The sequence below is a fragment of the Homarus americanus genome, unplaced genomic scaffold, assembly GCF_018991925.1.
Source record: "Homarus americanus isolate GMGI-L3 unplaced genomic scaffold, GMGI_Hamer_2.0 scaffold55640, whole genome shotgun sequence".
Classification (NCBI taxonomy): domain Eukaryota; kingdom Metazoa; phylum Arthropoda; class Malacostraca; order Decapoda; family Nephropidae; genus Homarus; species Homarus americanus.
The window spans coordinates 1324252-1348529 of record NW_024713650.1 but is presented as its reverse complement, the minus strand read 5'-3'; the positions used below and the strand labels follow the sequence as shown (position 1 = coordinate 1348529).

General features: G+C 37.3%; 1 protein-coding gene across 1 annotated transcript in view; it reads left to right on the top strand.

Moving 5' to 3' along the window:
- LOC121874312 (transmembrane protein 94-like) overlaps positions 1–23231 on the top strand; it is a 35072-nt gene extending 11841 nt beyond the window's left edge. The window contains 21 exon segments of the mRNA XM_042378415.1: positions 68–161; positions 320–451; positions 907–986; positions 1190–1368; positions 1820–1950; positions 2540–2688; positions 3762–3884; positions 5920–6012; positions 8548–8567; positions 8881–8998; positions 13054–13206; positions 13493–13697; positions 13856–14064; positions 14309–14483; positions 14823–14943; positions 15450–15574; positions 16237–16409; positions 19950–20056; positions 21132–21225; positions 21572–21736; positions 22127–23231. Of these exon segments, the coding sequence (XP_042234349.1) occupies positions 68–161; positions 320–451; positions 907–986; positions 1190–1368; positions 1820–1950; positions 2540–2688; positions 3762–3884; positions 5920–6012; positions 8548–8567; positions 8881–8998; positions 13054–13206; positions 13493–13697; positions 13856–14064; positions 14309–14483; positions 14823–14943; positions 15450–15574; positions 16237–16409; positions 19950–20056; positions 21132–21225; positions 21572–21736; positions 22127–22199 (2719 nt within the window). The 3' untranslated portion in view covers positions 22200–23231.
- Positions 23232–24278: the final 1047 nt, after the last annotated feature.

Below are 24278 nucleotides of genomic sequence, written 5' to 3'. Positions count from 1 at the left end.
GGTTTGGTTCCATGTTAATTCTTCAATCTATGAACTGTGTGTAAAACTATCCTTATCTTCCACTCAGGTGCTTGTGTGAGCTGGCCAAACAAATAGGTTTCAGTGAACAAGCTCAAGAACCTTTTGAGTTGGAGCATCAGCTGTCGACATTTAGACATGTGGTAAGGTGGCATATTTTTACTGTGTGTTTGTGTGTCACTTTGATTGTGTTCAGTTTTGATGAAATATTTAAAAAAGATATTATAGCCAGGAAAATTGAATTCCTTTGATCCATACTATATATTTTTTCATTCATGTTGTAATAAGGTCGTGTGTTCAGCCTCCAGATATGGCGTGCAAAGATCGTCTGGCCAAGTCGTTAATGATCACCAAACTCAAGTTCCCCTTCCCACACATGGTCTCGGTGCTGGTGAGGGACCGCGGCTCACGTAAACTGGAGTTAATGTCACAGGTGAATATAATAGTTCTCTCAGGTTTATGTTGTGAGATGTTGCCAATAAACTAAAACCTCTTGAATATGATGTTAAGGATTAGAATCTTTCTTTTCCTTATAGTTTCAGTCTTTCCTGTGTTAGTTTTATTCTTTATGGTGTTAATAGTCTTCGGGAGTAGGACTTGTGAATTGAGTATTACTACGTTATTATTTGTATGACTAGTGACACAATTGAAGGGATTTTCTTATTAATAAAACCTAAGTATCTAGATGTGTGCAGGATCATAGATAAGATACCTCTGTTATTCACACTTATTGTATATATCTGAGAAGGTGGAGACAATATGCTGCAGCCAAAAGTACAATATTCTGTCTCTGTCAAAACATCAGAACCTCTAATTAAGGGTTCATGCTTTTCTACATATCGTAAAACAGTAAAGTTATCAAGTTTGACCTTTGTTTTATCTCCTCAGGGTACAGCAGATATTGTGTTAGATTCTTGCACTGACTACTGGGACGGCTACGACATCTGTCCATTGACGGAGAAGGACAGGTAAGAAGCAGGATTTTTGTCATACAGTAAAACAATATTTAAAGGATTATATGTATAATTCTAGGCCTATGTATGATTCTTAATCAATAGGTGTTTGAACTCCTTATGGTGAGGGTGATAGGGAGCGCACTCTGCCAACCACGTGATAATGGCACTCACACACACACACTAAGAGCCCCCTTTATTTAAATTACTTGTTCCAGAAAGAAAATATTGGATTTCTACCACCGAACGAGTCTCTCTGCCTACTGCACCGCGTTCTCCTACCGTCCCACCTCTTGTGTTGTCAGAGAGAACTTAACCAATATCTACATGGAGCTTCCTATTGACCCGACGCATCTCTACAACGCAGCCCGGACGCCTACACCACACATCAGCACAGGTTTGTTAATTTTAGTCTGGCGAGTCTTCTTTATCAGATAATGTCTTTGTGGGGTGTAGGAGAGGATATGTAGGGAGACGCTGTAGGAGAGGTTATGTAGGGAGACGATGTAGGAGAGGTTATGTAGGGAGACGATGTAGGAGAGGTTATGTAGGGAGACAAACAAGGTATTAAGTTGTATCTCTGACATGTGTATACTAAATGAATGTCCTAATAATAATTTCTATGTCTCAAGTTTCCCATAAACCTCAGAGTGTTAGTCCGGGGTACATTTGAGTTTAACGACTGTACTTATGTTCATACCTTAACCTAGAAACAGAAAGAGCTATAATGCTTATAATTGGTGTATATATTTATCATGACAGTCCCTAGTTTAAGCTGCTTGAGTCCAGGAGTCAGAGTCATTCATGGGTTAGGGATGTGAGCAATACTGTCTTTCTTTTTTTTCCAGAGGCACTTTTTGGTGATGAGGAACACACAGAATATGAGGAGATTGACGATATTGACGATGCCTTCAGAATGCAGTGTAAACAAATCTTCATAGGTATGGTGACGATGCAATATCAAGCCAAGACCGATATGGTGAGTCACTTTTGTCTGCCTGTGTGGGGTCACTTCTTTGGGGAGGAGGGTAGAATTTTTATTTCCATTGATTCTTGATTAAAAAAATATATATTTTGATTGGAAGACACAGGGAGTATATCTTTGTACCTTTTGTTGACTGATTGAAGAGGAGAAGGATCTTACTTTGAGCATTTAATCATCATTCTTTATTTGATTGCTTATATTTTTGATTTAGCCCGTTAAGGATGATGTACAGTAGCTAAAACAACTACCGGTATCTGTGCAGGTGGGGGTTGATATGCTCCAAGATTTTACGTGTGACTATTGACAGCCCTCATATACCAAAATTTATCGTCCATGGTCTCATATTGTTTCCCACAAAGTATGCACAGGTGGTTGTTTTAGCTACTGTACAGTATTAAACTATCATCCTCAATGGTTTAAAATCGTACAGTAGTCTTGAAAAGGATAAATTACCGTGCTTAAGTAATTAGACCGTCATCTTCGAGGCATTGTCATCCCATCGTCCTTATAGGGTACCATTCATTTTAACTCTTTTGTCAATGAGAATAAGCCCGAGTGATTAGTCTCTGCTTCATTGCTTCAGGTACAAATGATTGAGCAACTAGACGCTTCGTGCATTCGGTTCGTCCACTTCAGCAAAGAGAACGAGCTGCGGTCGCGAGTGTTTTCAGAAAAGATGGGTTTAGAGAGTGGCTGGAATTGTCACATATCTCTCTTGTCAGATCGGACCAGGTGAGTTGGCCAGGGTGTGCTGTTTTTGCTGTATATTTATGCTACCGTGTGTCCGAGACTTGATTACGGCACATCGACGTGATTGATTGATTGATTGATATCGTCTTTAACCCCTTGTGTACGTGGCCGCCTCTTGAGGTGGTATAAAATCGCCCGGTGTTGGTTAAGTAAGACATCAAAAGTGGCCTCCCCGTAGTGAAGGGGTTGATCACATTCTTAATACTATCAATGGACTGTGTGTACTGTACAGTATTAACACCATCTCTCAATGGAATGTTCTTGGTGATATCCCCAACACTATCAGTGGAATCGTTATACTGACGTTTACCTTCGTATCAGTGACGTAAACATTCCCTAGTTTGTTAACCTATGCATTATATTTTATCTTATACTGTGTTCTTTAATATATTTTTGACTTTGTGTATCTTTATCTTTTTGCTTGCCATATCTCACATCTTCAGAGAGTTACCTTCTAAGGGGCACCCCAGTCAGAGTGGCCTGCAGCTTCCCCATCACTCCACATCTTCATTGTCTTGTCCATTCCCCATTATACAAAGAGCAATAGATATTCAATGCTATCAAAGATGAGAATTCCCCATTGATCTAAGGTCTACCACCCCCATTACCCATTTCACAGTTACAAAATAAAATGATGCAACTTGGACGAGAAAATTTCTTCTTTGGAGTCTTATGCTCACATTACTTCAGAAAGAGGAAAGCTTTTTGTTAGTGATTTTCTTTGTTTGATTTCTCTAGGGCCGCCAAGATTCCCCAGATGGGTACAGCCACATTATTATGCTGACAATAGGGTAATTAGTTTACATTTAATTTGAGTCAAAACCATTCATAGACTCCAAAGAAGTAAGTAGTATTTCTCACTGTAAAAGGCAATAGGGCCCCTGTATACCTATTAATGGTCTGTCCCCTTGCCCCTCGTCTGTATGGAATGTTGTGCACTTTCATTCTTGCTGAAGGTGGAGTGTATAGTAGTGTGTTTGTGAAATTTTTAAGTACGAATTACATGTATTTTGTGTTGTGACGCTGACAGCTAAAGGTTGTGTAAACGTATATAGGACAGAAAGTGGAAATTCAAGTCGCACAGGACAAGCGGCTTCCGTCAAGACGTCCGGCCTGACACTGTACAGACAATCCACCGAGGACGTCACCAGCCCTGACCTTTCCAAGACTCGATTCCGGTAAGCTACAAATTGAGGAACATATTTTATACTCTTGAGAATTAAAGCCTAGTAACCTTTGAGACTTACAACAATTACAGATCATCATAGTTTAACTTGCAAATATATTACTTTCTCTATTTAAACTGTTATACAATATGATTTTTATATGTAAAATTTAAGATTCAAGTAGAAAAGAGTTCCTATTACTCATACAAGAACTACATTCTTTATTATTTATGACCCAGTGTCCTATGTAGTGATAATCTGATATATAATGACTTCACCAGGTGAATAAAACTCACTGCAAATTATGGTCAGCTACAGGCTTCTATTGATCGGGTACACCGTGGTACACGTACACTCACTCCAGGAAACTATCTTTACGACTTTGTGTTAGACAGTATGACACAACGGACGAAGGATTTTGACAACCCTACCGAGACAACAGGAATCGCGGTGTTCATTTTGTAATCCATCGGACACCTCAGTAAAGATAGTTTTCGGAGTGAGTGAACCATCCTCTTCTTTATAGGTACATAGTGAGCAGTAGGTGGTGTTGGGACCAGTGGTAGTCTTGATTAGGGATAAGGAGACCAAGACAAGAGTAAACATCTGTCCTTGTCCTCAGTGTTATCATAGAGTAAACATCTGTCCTTGTCCTCAGTGTTATCATAGAGTAAACATCTGTCTTTGTCCTCAGTGTTATCATAGAGTAAACATCTGCCTTTGTCCTCAGTGTTATCATAGAGTAAACACAGTTATCATAGAGTAAACATCTGTCTTTGTCCTCAGTGTTATCATAGAGTAAACATCTGTCTTTGAGTAAACATCTGCCTTTGTCCTCAGTGTTATCATAGAGTAAACACCTGTCTTTGTCCTCAGTTTTATCATAGAGTAAACATCTGTCTTTGTCCTCAGTGTTATCATAGAGTAAACATCTGTCTTTGTCCTCAGTGTTTATCATAGAGTAAACATCTGTCTTTGTCCTCAGTGTTTATCATAGAGTAAACATCTGTCTTTGTCCTCAGTGTTTATCATAATGGTATACCGTAGATCCAACCTCATTTTGGGTTCATTGTCAAGTTTACAATTAATTTACTAGTTAGTTGTCTGGCTGGGTATACTTGTCCAGTTTGCATATTATTTGGTTTGATTTACATTTACAGGACAATTATGAAGCAATGAGAAATAAGGAGAGGTTTTTGGTCGGCATATTGTGAAGGGAATAATGCCAGTGTAAATAATTTATAGGATTTACTTTACTGGTGTCATTACTTACACCAGTGAGATGGGAATGAAGAAGGAAGACTAATTTTGGATTATAGACACACCAGCTGAGGTGGAAGTTACTGGTGGTACTTTAGGTTGCAATCAAGTACTAATATTCAACGTGTGGATATGAGACAATCAAGCCATTAACACAAGAAATCCCCCAGATCAAATTATGTTTAGGGATGAAGTTCATTTACTTCATTTACTGCATCATTATTAACTGACTCGTGTGGGAACAGAAGTACCACAAGTATCAAAACAATGTACTATGTACTGACCATGCAATGAAAAGTTATGCCTCTGTCAACCATCCATGTAGTCACCAAGGATTCTAGATTTTTTTCTCACTTATAAAATGGCTTACTGCAGTGAATATATTCCCGTCATTGCTTCTTGTCTCTATATGAAGTCCAGAGATTTAACAGCAACATAAATATAATATCTACATAAGTCAGATAGTGAGGAAAAAACCCAGTTAATCAAAAATACAGAACTGTTGCCCGCACACAGAGTTTAGTTAAAAAATACAGACAGGTGGTACCAAGGTGTCTGTGACCGCATGTGTTGTGATGGCTCGGTTATTGTGGAGTGGATCACCAGAGTAATACAGTAGTGAGATAAAGGGAACTGGAGGCATTAATTGCACAGAAATCTATTACTTATTGGATCAGTAAGACTGTCTGCATGTCTACAAGTGATGTATGTACTTGAGCACTGTATGGTATGGTACTCAGCATGTTCTTCTAGTCCTTGTTATGGTATTTAGTATTTCTTCATCCAGTTTTAGTTATAATGGTTGCCTGAAGGCCACGCTGATGGGAATTTGTGTCAGGAAGAAAAGCTACGGCCGTCACAACAACGACGCCCTGGGATAGTGAGGTGTACGACCCAGAGTCGAGTCATGAAGTAGCCCAAGAAAACCAGACAACTTGACAACCACACTGGCCAAACGTTACCCTGAGACTCACCGTTCAGTTAACATCCAGGTACACTATGACGACTACAGAAACAGAAGCAAATAGTATAAAGAACCTTGCCCAGAGTTCCACCCTGCTTGAGGATCAACCCGAGGGCTGCCAATTTACGAGTATCATGACCACTAAGCCACGGGTCTTGAGTGGTAATAGACGGTACAGCGAAAATTCTATTTAACGGACTATTTGGAGATTGAAAGTCCGTTATATCGAGGTCCCTTTAGATGTGAAAACCCCCTTCTCACGGATCATATGGAGAGAGAAGTCCGTCATATGGAAGGCTCATTGTACTGGAAAAAGAGACGACATAATATATTGACAAATTATAGAACAGCATTAAAATAAGTACCGTAGCTCTACACTATAATTAATAATAATATAACCCATAGCAACAGATGAGAGGAACTTTACTAACTGTATCATGTGAGGTGACTGAGGGTCTTGTTGAAGTGATAGACCAAGGCATCTGAGTTGACTAATCTCTGTTGGTGATAGACTAAAGTAAATATGACTAACTCTTATTTTATAACTTCAATTTATAATTACCTCCAAGTACAAGGAAAGTCTGAAATTATCTCGTATGTTAGTTATCCATTTTTTTTTTCAAGCTTCATGCCAAAGTATCATGAGAAAGTGAATATATCTATAATATTTTACCACATATGAGATTTTCAGCAACTAGTTTAGGGAGTTAGTCTTTATCTAATACTGTAAACTGTCTGTGGTATAGTTTTTGTTTACTGGTATTTATTTACTCTCAGGAAGACTTAAATATTATAATAGTTCAACAGACAAGAAAATTGTGCTTGAAGGAGTTACCCTGATGAGTCATTATACCATACAATTTGAAGATTATCTTTTAGAATTTATCTTTGGGTATCCCTCCTATGGTTGGCACTGTGATAGCAAGTCCCTAAGGTATACTACTATGGACTAAGACAAGGAAGGAATGAATGTGGTATATGATGAGTTGCAGATGTGATTTGAAAGATACTGATGAGGAAGTTCATAGTGGAGTAAAGATGCTTGCAGGCGGCTTCTTAAATTGGGTGCAATAATTTGATCGAGGTCAAGTTTTCAATGTAGGCTGAGTTATACAGAGGTCAAACAGATAGAATAATTTTTGAGAACTGCTTTAGGTAATTTGGGATTTAATTCCAATTTCTAAAACCATGATAAAAATGTTATATCTGATCATTTAGGTGTGAGAGATTCAAAGAGGAACAGGAAGAAAGATATGTTGTTCCAGTTCTCTAAAAGTAAGACGTCACTTATGTACACCCGCTTCAAAAAGTATCTTTATTATTTTTGGTAGACGAGATGAATGAGTTTGACAACCTTCTCGAGACAACAGGAGTCACAGTGTCCATTATGAAATTCATCAGACACCTCCTTAATGAAACTTTTTGCCGTGAGTGTATATAGTTAGGGTAACACATAACACACCATTTAAAGCTTAATTTTAGAATAGATCTTTTCAGCACCATATATAATCCCTTCTTGTGATGTTGAGGAAGCTGAGAACTTGTTACGTCCTCCATAAATGTCTCATGATAAATATTTCCACCAGTTGTTTGGGCCTCCTCCTATCTGTACAGTAAAAGATTATTTTCTGTTGCCAAGTTTTTCAGTGATAATGATGTTATATATTACTCAAATGTCTGTATTTTGGTAGGTAAGATGGTGAGGATAATCATATTTTAATTCACTCCAATACAAGTTAAAACAGGTTGGTGAGAGATGACATTGTCTCTGATTTTTTGTGCACACTTTGGGAGTTTGGTTCAGTACAGGACAAGTAGGCACTGGCAGCTCACTTGAAGGACACATTTCTCTCCCTCCCCAGCCTTCAGTGGGGATTTTACAAGCTCAGTTCTATCTTTTCCATGTCTTGCAAATTATATGATGAAGGAGCATGTATATATATATAGAGAGAGAAACAGAGCGATAATTCAAAATGTAGTACTAATTTTTTCTTACCAGCATGAGAATTTTGGAAGTACTGTACCTAAGAAGTGTCTCTCATTCAGTTATATGTCTGAGTTTGTCAAGTTACTCCTAGGACTGTGTCACCATTAGTAGGATAGTGAAGAGAGAGATATCATCATCATATTTTTTTCCCACCTATTATTGCATCTTGTTATATTATTATGGAGGGCTTGGCTTATGACTGCCGGTTTAAACTCTGGTAACGAGTGGATGATCCCAGAGACACACGTGGGTGGAAGGGGACAGAGTTAATCATCTGGACTCGTTGTAGTTTGGATCTCTTTATCATGCATGGTTACTTTAGACTGCAGTGAACTAAATCATCTTTATTAATTAAACAGATAATTGCTTGAGGTAACTCTTGCCTCATTAATGTTGATGCTCCTCTGTTTTTAAGGCAATTAATTATTAACATTAACACAGGCTGTATATATTGTCCTTTTCAGTATGTCAGAGCTTTTCTATGGTATTAAATTTTCTAATAATCATAAGGATTGCTGGCAAGTTGAGATGTCATGTTACACAACTTTTTATTCAAGTATTAGGTAGACTAATTCATAGTTTATTTGAATTTTGAATGGCATTGTGTATTTAGCTTTTGATACTGAAAACCTTCTATTATTATTTTTTATAAATATTTATCATTTATTAACTTTTTGTAGACAGTGCATCTAAGGGATCATTCTTTAGTCCCAAGTCACTTGGTTCTGTATATTATCATCAGCCTCCCTTCTCCTCCCCCTCTCTCTCTCTTTCTCTAGCATTATGACTGTTACAATAATATTTTGTTTGTGTAATTGTTCTTACTGCCTTGCACATGTTTCTCGATGCCTCTAGCTCCTCCTTTAAGGGGTTCCAACGTAGTAAGAGTCAGCGAAGAAAGGGGCTGGGTTTAAGGTACGTGGCTACTACAGTACACCAGGAGACACACCTTATACAGTACTGTACATTTGACCATTTTTACACCTGTTCTTAGCTTTCTAGTAATTCCTGAAATCTAGGATCCCATTGCATGTAGACTCAGCAGAAAGATGTAGTAGAAGTCTGCTTAAAGATATAAATTATATTATCATACCAGTTTAACTTGCCTTTGGAAATATCTTAAGAGAAAAACTACTATATCTTTCAAATCCCAGATTCTCAAAGGTTTGTACACCCACCCAAAAAAAATCCTGTCGGTCATCTCTCTCATCCATGAATCCCGAGACTACATGAACCCGTGAATCCGAGACATCACACAGTGCGTCATCTGTGGAACCAACACTCTCATGTCTCGGGTTCACGGGTTCATGAATCTCAGGGTTCAGGGATGGGAGTACATTTCTTTTCCCTCAACTGGACACCTGGGAATACATCAAAATGGCTTCACGTCATCCCCACCTGAGTAATGACTTCCTAAATTCTATTATAATTACACTTTTATTTTAAGCTACATAGATATTATTTACTTCCCATTGTGCCTAAGGAGAGGAGAAAGGAAAAAAAAATAAGTATTAATTTTTGAGAATCTTGGGATGAGATCATTAATAAAATAGTTATTCAAATTGATCAGTTAACAGTAAAAGGTAATCTTGGTTCATCATTCTTATATCTCACCTGTTCCTACATATAAGTTTTAGGTTTTTAGTTTTTATTATTACGTGAAGTTATTTTTATATTGTTACTTGTGATTATTTCCTGATGTACGTTAAAACCTCCATTTAAAGGACATCAATTTTGACAGGTTTTACGTAATGAACCTCGATATAATGGACTGGACTCTCCTATACAGTCTGTTATATGGAGGTTTTTACATATAACAAACCTCGATATAATGGACTGTACTCTCCCATACAGTCTATTAAATAAATTGTGTCACTGTTGATGTTGTGTTTTAAATATGTATACAGATTATTTCTCTATGTTATCTTACTCTGACTTAAAACTATTGTCATATATCTCTCTTGGCATTTCTTCATATTTTATGCATATTTGTCAAAGTTATTTAATATACAAACATAAGTGAAGTATATTACAGTATTATTAGTGTATTTATGGCTGTATGGAAGAAAAGGACTAGTTTATTTAGGAATGTACAGTAGCTAAAACAACCACCTGTGCATACTTTGTGGGAAACAATATGAGACCACGGACGATAAATTTTGGTATATGAGGGCTGTCAATAGTCACACGTAAAATTTCGGAGCACAGATCGTTGTTTTAGCTACTGTACGTTTAGTCAGAGCAAGAGGTAGTGGGTTAATTGGCCCCAGTGAACGCTCTGCCATGGGGGGATTAATAACTCGGCCCCTTTTCCCTTTTTCTGGGGGTCAGGTTTGAATTCATTACCAAACCTTCAAACTTGAGATAATAATGCCATATTTTTTATTAATTAATCCTGAATTTTCTTAAACATTATGATAAAGTATTTATATTAGTTATGAATAATTTTCTTTACTTACAAAATGGGTTAGGATATCATGTGGTGTCAGAGGAGTCAGGATCCTGTGTTTAAATGTGTCTGGGCAGTGTTTACGGGTTCAGTTCTGAGGTTCGGACGTGGCCTTCTTCTCTCACCCCCCGTGATCGCTGCAACAACCAACAGATGATGTGTTATGTCGTCATTACACAAGATCTTCCACGGTTGCTTAGTCCTCATTTCTTAATCTTTGTCCACAGTGTTGTTCCTTTACTTCATTCTCGTCTTATCTTTTCATGCTTCCCTTCTACCCTTCTCCGTATGTACACACGCTGAGGTAACTTTTAACTCTCACGTCTTCTTTTTTGTCTGTTTGAATGAGCGAGGGACGATTGCTGCTGCTGCACATAAATGATAGCCGAATAGCATGCAGTATTCCATAGCTAACTGTTGGGGGGCATTGTTTGTTTTTTTAATCAATGATGTTTACAGTATTTTAGGTTTCCACAATAACATGATGGTAGTTTGGGTCTTCTCTGGCTCAAACTGTCAAACTATCATGTTATTTTGGAAATCTAACTATGGAATAGGTCATTATATGAAATTTTACCAGCTCTCTTCTTTAACCCCTTATGTACGGGGTCGCCTCTGAGCTGAATTAAGCCACCCGGTGTCAGAATACTATTAAATGTGGCGTCCCCGTAGGGAAGGGTTTAGGTTAGTTTAATTCACAGTGCTTCGACAGGTATAGGGAAGAAGTTCTGGAAACTCATTATATTCTTCTTTTTACTCCACTCCCCAGATACTGTTTTTTAAAGCACTGTGACTAAGCACTCTACATCAGCCCTTCTATGTGTTGATGGGCTGGACTCTATTAATCTTTTTTTCTAAATGATGTCGCTGTTGTAGAGCCTCGGTCAGCTGTCTTTTGTGCATGTTTGGTATTTTGAAGCCAATTTTCTTTCTTGCTTTTGCTGATGATGTTTTTGAAGTTTGCTTTGAGTGACAAAACTAACTTTTTGTTTAATAATTTTAATAAAAGACACTGCTGAAAATTACAGCATTTTTGTAACATTATTGGATTTTTTTTTTTGTTGGAGTTTATGAGATAGAACATAGCTCAGTATAGGTTGTAATCATCCTGACTCCATTTCCCCCCATGGGTCACCTTCACTTGTTTTTCTGTGCTTATCATCCTGACTCCATTCCCACATATAAAATATAGTTAAAATATATATATAATGGCAGGACTTGTGCAGTAGAGTTCTCAAGACGTTCAGACAGTGATATAGGATGCTTATTTACTGGACTGTATATATCTGTACAATGAAATACTTAAAGTTAGCAAGGGAACAGCTGAGTGTCTTCTGTCATAATTAATATTGTTAATAATAAAGCCACAGGTGCTAGTACTGTATAGTAATTATATTATGGAACTGCTGCTACAATGTGTTATCTACCTATACTCATACAGACACTAGTGGGTTTACCTCAGTCACTGCTTCAGATATGGGCTTGTTGTCATACACGCCTTGCTCTTCATTATTTTCCACTTCCATATTCTCATTTTGTGTTTCTTGTACTTCAATTTTTGGTAAATACAGTAGTAAGTAATTTAACACCAGTAATATTCCATAAGGGTAGAATTATTTAAGTTATGTCTCAACAACCACATTATTATCACCTGTTGCTGTTGGGAGTTGTTCAGATATATGTTGCTAATGCTTATTGTACAGTCATGAACAAGAGTCCTGTCGTCCCTGCTCCACGAACCCCTGAGATTCAGACTGGTGAATCCCAAACATTTATGGACAGAATAATGCATTAGTGTCTACTGGTTCGGGTTCACCAGTCTGAATTTTGTGGTTCGTGGACTTTATTTTTTTTCGTCACTTCATATTCAGGAAATTGAGAGTAATGGCAAATATCAATAAGTAGGATAATAGCATTACCAGTTATGTAAGTTATTTGTGAGTGATTTTATTCCAAGTTAATGAGAGATTAATTAAAATCCTTGGTATTTGACCAAGGAGGTTTTGTACCTTCGTAGAATTGCATCATGAATCCAGCGCTCTGGTATATCCAATTTTCAGTTAATTTTGTATTGAATTAAGCTGATTTTGCACTGAATATAAATTTAATTATAATTGTTTCCATAGTTTGACAGTAATCTCAAATTTGTCATATTATCTTAGTCTTGAAATATTTTTTTGGGAAGAGCAGAAGCCAGGGGGAGAAATAATTACTATTGCATCGCATTTTACAACAGGAGAAGGAACCCCAAGTGTGAGGCATACTATGTAAATTTATCCAATAGAGCGACCACATCATCCATCACTGCATACATTTTGCATATCATATTATCAGTATTATTTCCCTCCATGGATCAGGCTTTGTATGTTAAAATATTTGAGATTACTTCTTACTATTGCTGTCTTTAGGTGCTAAGTTACATATTTGATTGAGTATATAGTACTGTAGTAATTTTCATGATCTATTTTAAATGCTTCTTCATTGAGGTGCAGGATTTAACATAAGCTTACACCCATCACAGAAGCTCCCTGGAGGTTTCCCGGGCGCTCAGTCACTCGGCGCCGTCGGCGATAAACTTGGAGGTCGCGCAGGTGAAGTTCGAGGAGGAGGTGTCCATCTGTTCTGAATTCTCTCAGTCGCATACCTCATACCTGGAGGATGAGGACGACCAGAGGTGAGAACTGTGGATGGTGGTAATGTAGGTGGTGGTCAGAACTGTCACCATTATAACTAAATACAGTGGTATCTTTTTATTTAATGTCATCTATTTTTTCTCTATAATTATTCACAGGTAATTATGTTTTGATATATTGTAGATACGTTCAGGTAAACTGTGTTAAAAATTGCGTATTTTCTTCTGATATAATCCAGACGTTGTTACATTCATCTGTCTCCTTTGTATCAATGCCATGAGGAGTGTTAAGATACTTGAAGCTTTAACCAGTATGTTATTTACACAGACTTACAGGGTTTGGTTATAACTGCCCTGGAGGGACGAGCGAGGAGTGTATGATGCTGGCGGAGGAGGAGAACACATGCGACCAGGGTGACCCCACGAGTGATCAGCAGTCGCATATGTCCGGCCAGTCCGGGTCGCGCTCCACCTCTAGAGGGACCGATAGCACCGAACACTCCGCCTCGTTTAACTTTGATATGTCTAATCGGGTGAGAGTGTGAACAGTAGTCTTTCTTGATGGTGTAAAAAGTAATCTTGCAAATAATCTCAATAATTACTCTTATTCTTACGTATATAAACCAAAAACAGTCACGTTAACGACTTCACTTGGCTGGAAAAGTATCTTACCATTATTTTTCTTACACAGGCGCGACTCCCAAAAGGCATCGAGAACATCAAACCCCATCTTGAAAACGTAGACAATGTTCCGTTGCTGGTGTCCCTCTTCACCGACTGTACCCCACCAGCGACGTGTGCCATGCTCACCATCATGCAGGAGTACACGGAGGTTACTATGGTGATGGGGTCCTCGGCCAACGCAGATAACATGAAGCTGTTTATGCAGGCTGATGCTAGGTATGGTGCTTTGACTCTCTGTCTTTGTGAAACTGTTGTAAGGATGATAATGAATAGGTATCTTAAAGGATCATGAGTGTACTGTACTATACTTCTTAGGGAGTATAGTACTGTACATAGAAGATAAATGCACAGTACATGTTAGAGATTTGTGTGGTGTTGGTGTAAATATATAGAATACTTTGTAATTCTCTTTATGGTAAGGGTTAGATGTCATCCCTCACCTCTCACTTGCCTTCAACAGTCTGTCCGTGGATCCGCTCTACCCACAAGTGTGTATGAGGGAAGCAGTGTTCATCCGGCCTCCCTCTTCTAAGGGTCCGGCCCCTTCAGAAGTTGCTCGATCCCTCAACTTGTTGCCCTGTTCATTAGCCTTCCATCGTGACGACAGAGTCTCTCTCGTTCATCTCATAATGGAGGTAAAGGAAGGAAGATATTTACATGGATTACACCAAAAATATTATATGAATTAGGGAAAGATTCTATAACATGAACTAGAAGGTGACTATAATTTATTATCCACCTTTATTTTTTTATCAGGTTTAAGTCAGATAAATAATTGTAACCTTAATGTAAAAGGGGAAGACCTTAATAGAAAACATCTCTTACCTCACTGACAATGATTAAATGACAGCTCAAATGAAAGGAGAATCTATATACGAGTGTTTGATCCTTGTGAGAGAGAGAAAAAAGTTGATAACATTTAAAAAGACAAATTATAATGTTCTTGATTGATTGAATGCATTTTTTTTCCCTAGTCTCGTCACTACATGCAGCAGATGATGAGTTGCCTACAGTTCTGGGCATGTTGCTGTCTCTCCCTCACCTTCCTCCAGCTGTTGGCCGCTACTGCTGCTCTGCCTCCGTTGTTATCCTCAGGTAAGTCATATAATAAGCAATCTATAGATAAGTAAACACTTAACACAGTCACTCAGGCTAAAGGTAAATAAGTTCTGTCAATTAAATAGTTTGTGCAATTTTAACCTCTTTATTACAAGTACGCCACTTACACAAGGGGTTAAAATCTTGTTGAATATTTGACTGATATTCCAGCCATATTCTTCTATATTTCTAAAAAGCTGAGCATGAAATTGTCTGCCATCCTGGTACTGTATTTGGCACACCAGAGATGGATACCAGAACAGGGAGATAGAGTTCAAGGAAGAGGTGGAGAGTGGAAGGAAGGAATAGGAATAGATGGGAAATAAGGATGAAGGAGAGAGGAAAGAAATGGAAGAGGCTTTATGCTGTGAAATTTGCACCAAACTTTATATTGGATTTTGACCCTAGTTTATAATAGACATGAGGATTATTTTTATTTAATTTTTTTTTAAGGCTCCGCTAAAATTTACTATGTTTTCACAAGTACCAATTCTCTCTTTCAGGGGATGTTGTCTGGCTAGTGAGTGTAATAATCCCAATTGTATCTGTGTCGTTAGTGGCGGCTCCGACCAATCGCGCGGTCATGAACCAGGCCACGGGAAAAAACGTAGTGGTATTAAATAAACAAGTGAGTGTTACCATTATACCAAGTTGGGAAGTTTGAATTACTTATAGATTATTATACAGTTGTTTTATCTTCAGGAATATGTGTTTTGCTTGTAGACTAACACTCATTCATAGTATATGTTGATCTAGACTGATAAATCTTCCCATAGTATATATATAGTTTAAGGCAGCAAAAGGTATAGGTAATAAAAAACAAAAGAACATCATGTTTCAGCCATATTGTACCTAATATATATTTTATAGATGTTACAGTTATTATGTATTGATGTACTATGTTGTATCTTTTGTATTAGTTTCAGTGGTCTTTCATGTAGTTTTATACAGTAACTCTTGCAAGGATAAGTGATCTTTCTTGAAACTTGACTCAGAGTTGACGGGGATGTTTGTCTACAAGGACTCATATGGGAGTGGTCATTGGCTTGTACTGTACTGTAAATTCAGCCAAAGAATTAGGAGTTGTTGTTTATGTATGTCCCTTGTTTAACTTTAATTCAATGCATACAAGCAAAGATTACTTTGTTTTTGAGATGTTTAATACAAGTGGAGAAGTCTTCTGTACATGGGTTTCAATAAATCTCATTTCATTTGTGTACCATAACTAGCATGTGGAATATACTATTGTCTTATTAATGTTCATCTCTGATATTCTGAACCCTCGGGCAGATCTTTCGTTACGTCGTGCTGTACTACATCTGCAAGTTTGTTCCATCTGTAGTGGTGATCCTCCTGTGCGGGGGATTAACTCTAGCGAGCTTCTGCCGGGATATCGCCAGTCAACACAACTCTACCTGTACATACATATATCCTGATGAAGTTCCTATTATATTTACTAACAGGTAAGGTGGTCATGCTGTGTCTGTAATGTACCTGTAGTGATGTCTTAGCCCCATGTCTGATACACCAGTACTGTATTAATACAGTATATAGACTTAGAATGATCTGTGTAGAAAAGGAAGCCTTTTTTTTTCTATTAATCCTCAATGTGAAATAGATGACAGGTAAGGCCGTAGAATCTTCCTAAAACGCTGGTCAGTCAATCTGGTCCAGAGTCAACAACACAGTGGAAATAATGAACACAGTAACTGAAAACTTCTGCAAGGCCTCAAGCTGTCACAGGAAAACACTCATCATATGCTGTGTGTTTGAGTTATGAAGAAAATGAAGATTCCTGCAGCACAGAAGATACCAAGTATAGACATGGAAATGATGAGTAATAAGGAGGGTTGGGATTAAGGAAACTTGGCAACTAGAAATGAAATTGAGTACCACTTTATATTTCATTGATAATTTTCACAGTGTACGAAGGATTAAACTTGTGAATTGTATTTTGTGGCTAAAAAAAAGGAGGAGACCCATGGAGAGATTTTGTTGTTCCAGTCAAAGATCACATGTTACCCTGGCAGCAAAGAATTGAAGTTAAGCAGCATATAGTGTTAGGTTCTATGGGTTGAGTGGTACTTGGAACACCACAAAGCTCCTTTCACTTAATCAACACCCCCTTAGTTAGAATCAGGTCTTCACAAAAGGTCGGTCTCACGCCCAGACACATCAGCACAGACACGCACTACCATTCCTGCTGTGTTAACTTTGTCCTGTATGTTAACATCAGCATATACTTGTATTATTATCAGTTAATTCTGTTAATATTATCACTTGTGTACACCGCTATTTATTACTAATATTGGTAGAACATGGGACACTAGTGCATCCTTTCTTAGTTCAGTATTGGAGACTTCACCGGCATCCACAAAAGGGGAGTTTCTAAATACTCTACTGTATATAAGTGAGCTTTATAAACAGTGAATTTATAATGATTTTTAATTTGCTTTATTAAGATTAAATTAGAAGTTCAGTGCTTGTTTGATGAAATAAGATAAGTTTATTATTTATTATTGTCCGTGTGACACAAAAAGTTTCAGGATTCTTGAGGAAATAAATTGTTTTACTGCCCAATACATTACAGTGGATCTTCACCCGACCTTAACTTAGAGCTGTAGTGTCTCATGTGAGTACCAGAACAGCCCTTGTGTTGCACTAATTCATCCCTGTGGACTTGTTTGGGGATCTCTTCCTCCCTACACAGGTAGTGATGGGCTTGGGCTCTCCTGGGCTACCTGTCCAATTTTCAAGACCTTGATATTAGACTTTTTACTGGGTCTTTGAACCCATCAACATTGAAGTGGTGTTTCTTGCTGTTGGTTGATATTTCCCAGAGTTCATTACTCCATATGATATGTATACACTCCAGAAACCTGTGATGTAGATGAACAAGTCTACACACTCAGGAGGTTATGAAGCTTTTGAGCCAGAAGCTTCTTACTACAGTATTCAGTTTGGATAGTTCATCTTACAAAGTTCAGCACAACATGACACTATATACATTGGCCTGTTAACAAGTTCTGGGCATAATATATTAAAATGCAGGAGTTTTTACACAAACATTTATTATTTACATGATTATCGTTTTCAGGTGAATCCGTTGGACAAGTTTCTGCTAGTTATTCATCGGCACTGCCCTTTCCCAGGCTGTAAGGCAATATTTTTATCTAATGATCCTCATAAGTATTGCTCTCTGCACGATGCATGTGTAAACGAGGTTACCTTACGACCCCGGGAGTTATAGGATAAACCATTCTTGCATCGCTCAGAGAAACAAGCATGGCTGGCTTTGTAATGAGCATAGACTACTGTTAAAAAGATTACCTCTACTACCTAACCCTCGTGCAGGTCAACCCAACACTGGGCTGATCTTAACCTTGCAAAACCTCTCCTTTTTTTATTATTCAAAGTAGTTTTTTCCCATTACATCATAATACTTCGGGGTGACTCCTTCACTCCTTCCCTTTCAGGTTCAGATGAGATTTTTGTCCCTCAGGTCAGACCTCCTGGATGCCATTAACTTCAGTACTGTACAGTATATCCGTTTCCACAAAATTCATTATACTGAAATAAATTATTTTAGCAGAACCTTCACCTTCTCCCATTCAGTCACTTAAACACTTTGATTCATACCTCAGCTCAGTAAGGTTCTGGTACAGTAACAAGAGTTGCTCCAGTATACTGTACTTAAAACTGGGTTTCTTACAACCTGGGACAGACTCAGCAGTAAATTGGGTTGCAGGTCAGATTGACTCCATTTCTAATAGGCCCAAAATTAATCTAACTACTGTACTGCTTTAGGATTTCAAGCCATTAGGTGGGCCCCAGTCCTAATAGGTTAGGTTAGGTTAGGACAAATTTGACCTGTTACCATCACATAATTAGTACAATATACTGTAATTAGTACACTGCTGATTAGCAAGGCAGTGAGGCAATTCACCAGCTGTTGAATGTTCAGAATCTGGGATCATCACTTGCCTCACCGTACTCCTTCACAACAGAAAATGTTTGGAAAACTAAAAAAAAATAAGATGTTAAGTGGAAGCTAATTTTTGTGTTACAGTTGTAGGGACATCTTTAAGTTTTAAAAAGCTGAATTGAAAATAAACTTTGGAATGTGGTTTTGGCAGTAAGTTTGTGCACTACTTGCTGTAGGTACTGTACAGTCATAATCAAAAGTTGGCCCAAAATCCCCAGCCAGGGGAGATAATTTATTTGCTTTTTCACTGAAAAAAACTCCTGCATTTAGATCCAAGAATGGATAAGTTTAATTCATGTAATGTACTTTGTGTACGGTACTAGTATACACGGTGTACTATGCCCAGTTCTTAACTTAACAGAAAACAGAGATTGAATGTTGTAACTAACCCTGGCAGTTAAAAAAAAATAATTAAAAAATCAGTAACTTATAAAGCTTTCTTATCTAAAACAAGATATTTCATATCCACAGTTATCCGGGGCCTGAAAGAGCCACGTTTTATCTTATTGTTGAGTTACTTACCGTATATTGTATTCATTTCCCCCTCTCTGTGTGCCAGTCTTTAGCTGATGAAAGTTTCTGACATGTTAGAGAAGGGATGGATAGTGTTCTTTTGTTACCAGTAGACAGAATCTTTAAGACTTTAGCCAATATGAGATGAGTATTAACCCTTTGGATGTGTATAAGGCAGTCCTTATTTCCATCTCCTGATAGAGTTTCCCCCATCACCACGTCTATAGATCATGGTCCCTCCATCACCAGCCACAGTTTAACTCCTAGCTCTCACCACTATGAGTCGTACATTGAACTGTCTTCTTTGTAGTGTGAGTTAGGAGATTATTGCCAGCAATCTACTGTCAGTATAGAGAAGCAGAAGGAACCAGTGACTCTTAACAGTAGCATTAGTGGCCTCTCCATAGGTCTTGTTCTCATTCCTCTCTACCCACAGGAGGAGATTCACAGGTTCGTCCTTATTCTCTTGTTCCACATTGCTTATTATTTTTATTATTCATTTCAGTACAAATTATGATGAACAGAGATCATGGAAAGGCTGGGGAGACGTTTATGCAGATTCCCTGAACGCTGTACAAAATGGTGTTGCGTTTCTGCTGGTTTTCTACATCTGTAAGTTACTTTCCTTTCCATTTTCTGCTTTTGACTTAGTTGTAGTGAAAGGATTTGTGTCAGTTGAACAGAAAAGTATATCCATAAGTGTGTGTTTTTCTGTTAGTAATCTCCCATGTTGAATACTGAATGACTCGTGAAGAACTTTGCTATTAATGTTATATACTGTAATTTGCTTAATATTTCTGCAGTCAAAAGCCAAATAATTTTAAATATTATAAACATTGTCCAGTGAGACTTTTGAAGAGATTTTCAGCTTAATGATTATAAAAGTCAGATAATTGTCAAAGTCAGCATCTTGTAGTTAGTTAAGACCTGTCTGGTAGATAAGTTGTGGACGGGTCAGGTGACAATGTCTCTTTACACTATTTCTAAGGAACAGATCACCACTTATTATGGGTTCAGCTCCAGTATAGTGTTTCTGTTTTGGGTTACTCAGTATAATATAACTTTCCAAATGCAACTTACCTATATTATTATTATTATTATTATTATTATTATTATTATTATTATTATTATTTACTCTATTAACCAACTTGAAAGGTATATGAGAATTCCTGTTTGTAAATTCTTAAAGTATCTGCCAGTGATTGACACTTCACGTTTTCATTGACCCAGGCTGCAAGTTTGGGTCAAGTCATTCGGTATTTCAGCTTTAAGGGAAGAGTATGCTTAATGATGCTCAGTTTACTTGTTGCCCAAGAATACAACTGCTTGTGTATTTTTCCTTTTAGTTTTCAGCTGAGAATATACATGTTGCTTGCCAAAAGGAAAGTGTCCAAACAACTGGCCTAGTTTGACTATCTGTAGTGATAAGACAAAAAGTTCTTACACTGTCGTCTCAAATATCATAAGTTGGTAAAAATTCTGCTTTATTGTTATTACTCTACTTAGCTTTCTCAAACTAAGGTAAAAACCGAGTTGATTAGATGATTTTCCTGTTCTAATTTGTAATAGTTTATGTCTAATGCAGAAACTGATCTTGCATTCCGTGTTTAAAGTAGCTTGTGTTACTGATGTAAACAGCCAGCCTACGAGACATCCTTCCTCTACCACTTTGTGTTATATTTTTCAGGTATGATCTCAATTTCATTTGTGCACCGGATGTATCAACTGTGGACAAAGAACCCTCTCACTAACAGGTGGTGGGCCTCCAGTGTGTTTGCTGTGTGAGTCATTCTCTCAAACTGAAGTCCTTACCTTTTAATTCATTTCGTTCTACAAAGTCTCACTCAAGTTACTGAAAGGGAAGAAATTTTGTAGACAGACAGACAGGAAGAACTCTATATACCCTCCTGTATTCAAATGTGACATAAAAGATCCTGTAGTATGCTAGAATGAGTAAAAAAAAATATTATTTTATAGTTATGTTGTAGAATCTCTTACCATTTTACATACAGGAATCATTAGTTTGGAACACTGAATGTCAAAGACTGTGTGATATTTATTATTTTACTTCATATGAGTTTATTTATATCATGTAGAGAGAGATAATTTATGTTTTCTTCTTCCCAGTTTGGTACTTCAGGTTGTGTATGGGGGTGTGTGTTTGTCTGGCTCAAAGCAAACACCCAGAGGTCCCGGTCTGTCTGATATTCCTGCGTGGTTGTGGTTGATGGCATTCATATGGCCTTTCTTGCTCATTCCTCTCAATGAAATCATCAAAAGAAGAGAAATAAGGTGAGTGTTGGCTTCACTTCATTCATCGTCCCTTTATTTCATTCATGGTTGTATGTCATAAGGCCACATTAACCTAAAAACCTGTACACTCGCTCCATACTTTACAGAGGAGGTCCATTAAATTCCAAAATGAACACCGTTACTCCCGTTGTCTCGGTAGGGTTGTCAAAATCCTTCATCCGTTGCATCATATTGTCTCGCACAAAGTCGTAAGGATGCATTTTGGAGCGAGTGTATGGTGATGTAATATTAATCACTAATTAAAAGTAAAAATAAAAAAAAACGTTAGTCCTTTGCTTAAATTTTAGAACAATTCCATTTCAGTTTTTGTATATTAAATTTGAGAAATAACTCGCATGATATTCTTTGACTCTCATTATTTATCCACAGAGTAAATGTCAGATATCAAAAGAGAGCGAGACTGGAATTTGGCACAAAATTGGGAATGAATTCTCCCTTCTGAGACGAGCCGAGACAAACTCACGTCACGAGCAGATCAGATCATCCGCTGGTGTTTTTTGTGTACAGTTACTAATGTTCGTACGGTATGTATTTTAACTTACACTCAGACGACATAATAAATTTTTTTTAGGCAATTTCACCGAACAGAAATACAATGGTAAGATATGTATTTTTTATATTCACTGGACGTTTGTATTTTGATAATAATTATACTGTCTGTTATTTAGAAAATGCATAAATGTGTAGATTAATTTGGTACCATGAAGAATAGACACAATGAGAAGGAGGTTTTTCATGTCACGGTCATTCTAAAACACAATTGGTAACTATAATTTGGAATGCCGAAGTAATTTTTATCATAGGAAAAAAAAGGTAATTTAATTTTTAAGTATACAGTATATGACTGTATTATTTATTTACTAGTGTTGTTTAAATAGCTGTGATGATAAAAAAAGACAAGGAATAAATCTTTTTAATGTGATTACTTTTGTAGTTTTTATGGAAATTGATATGTGCAAAAGATTTAAAGACTTGATTTGTTTCTTAAGTGCCATAGGACTTTTTATCACTTGGTATTTTTTTTATTTTCATTGACTGTTAATAGGAACTAGATGCCTAATACAGTACAGGTTGGTCAAATCCAAATGGAGATAGACTGGTATATTGTTACGACTCATCAGGTTGGTGTCACACTTGATTGGCCAGTGTTATCAGATTGGTGTTCAGCATACATACACAACAACCTTGATTATGATAAACCTCTAGAGATTCTTAAGGTACAGTCGCCATGACCAGGCTTGAGATATGGCCATGGCCCTTGTGTGTTTGTCTGTCCTTGTCTACAATAGAGCCAGGTTTGTGTCAGTCTGAGGCTCACCTCTTGGTGCTTAACCCCTTGAGTACAACAACTAATTCATAGTATGCAAGGGGCAAGGTTTAGTGTCATTGTCTATTCAAAAGTTAAGGTCCTCATACTCAATGAATTGGGGTTAACATACTCAGGGGGTTAATGTCATTGTACTCAAGGGGTTAGGGTTATCATACTCAAGGGGTTAATGTCATTGTACTCAAGGGGTTAGGGTTATCATACTCAAGGGGTTAATGTCATTGTACTCAAGGGGTTAGGGTTATCATACTCAAGGGGTTAATGTCATTGTACTCAAGGGGTTAGGGTTATCATACTCAAGGGGTTAATGTCATTGTACTCAAGGGGTTAGGGTTATCATACTCAAGAGGTTAATGTCATTGTACTCAAGGGGTTAGGGTTATCATACTCAAGGGGTTAATGTCATTGTACTCAAGGGGTTAAAGAATCCTGTGATTTTTTTTTTTGGAGGCGTCTGATGTAACAAATTGAGGTTGTGAGTTGATGTTAAAGTTTAGGTTAAGTTGTCAAGTGATGTAACTTCACCTTGCTTTATATATACAGTACAGTATTATTGTTTTAGCTTCGTTGTGTCTTTAGGGGATACCAGTACCTTTCTCATTAATGTCTCTATTTAAGTTATTTTAAGCTATCCCAAGTGATTAAAAGAAGGATAAGTTGATGTATATTAATTATTATGTGTAGTGATAATTATAGAATCTAATTTTCCTTTATTACCCCCATAAAAAAAAATTGTAAAGTAAATAATTAGTAATTGGTATAATGGGTAAATTGGCAATCATTACAGAAGAGCAAGAGGTGATGTAATTTATGAGTGACATATGGAAAGTCTAGTCAAGGTTGTTGTGTGTGTGTGTAGAAAAAGGTTATGTTCAAATTTATGTGTAGATACAGGTACTAGACCATTTGTAGATAGGTCATAGTTTCTCCCTGAACGAAGTGTCATAAACCATGATATACGGGTGTAAGAAAATAATAAAAATGAGAGTATTCTTGATTTAATTATTCACTGAGAGAGAGAGTGAGAGAGAGAGAGAGAGAGAGAGAGAGAGAGTTGGTTTTATTCATTTATCTTAATTAACTGTTATGTTGTGTCACACTTTAGCATAAAAACACATCCGAAAATCTGGTTACCAACATTTCCCATGAATTTTAACACATCCATCATGTAAATAAAAAGAACTATGCCATATA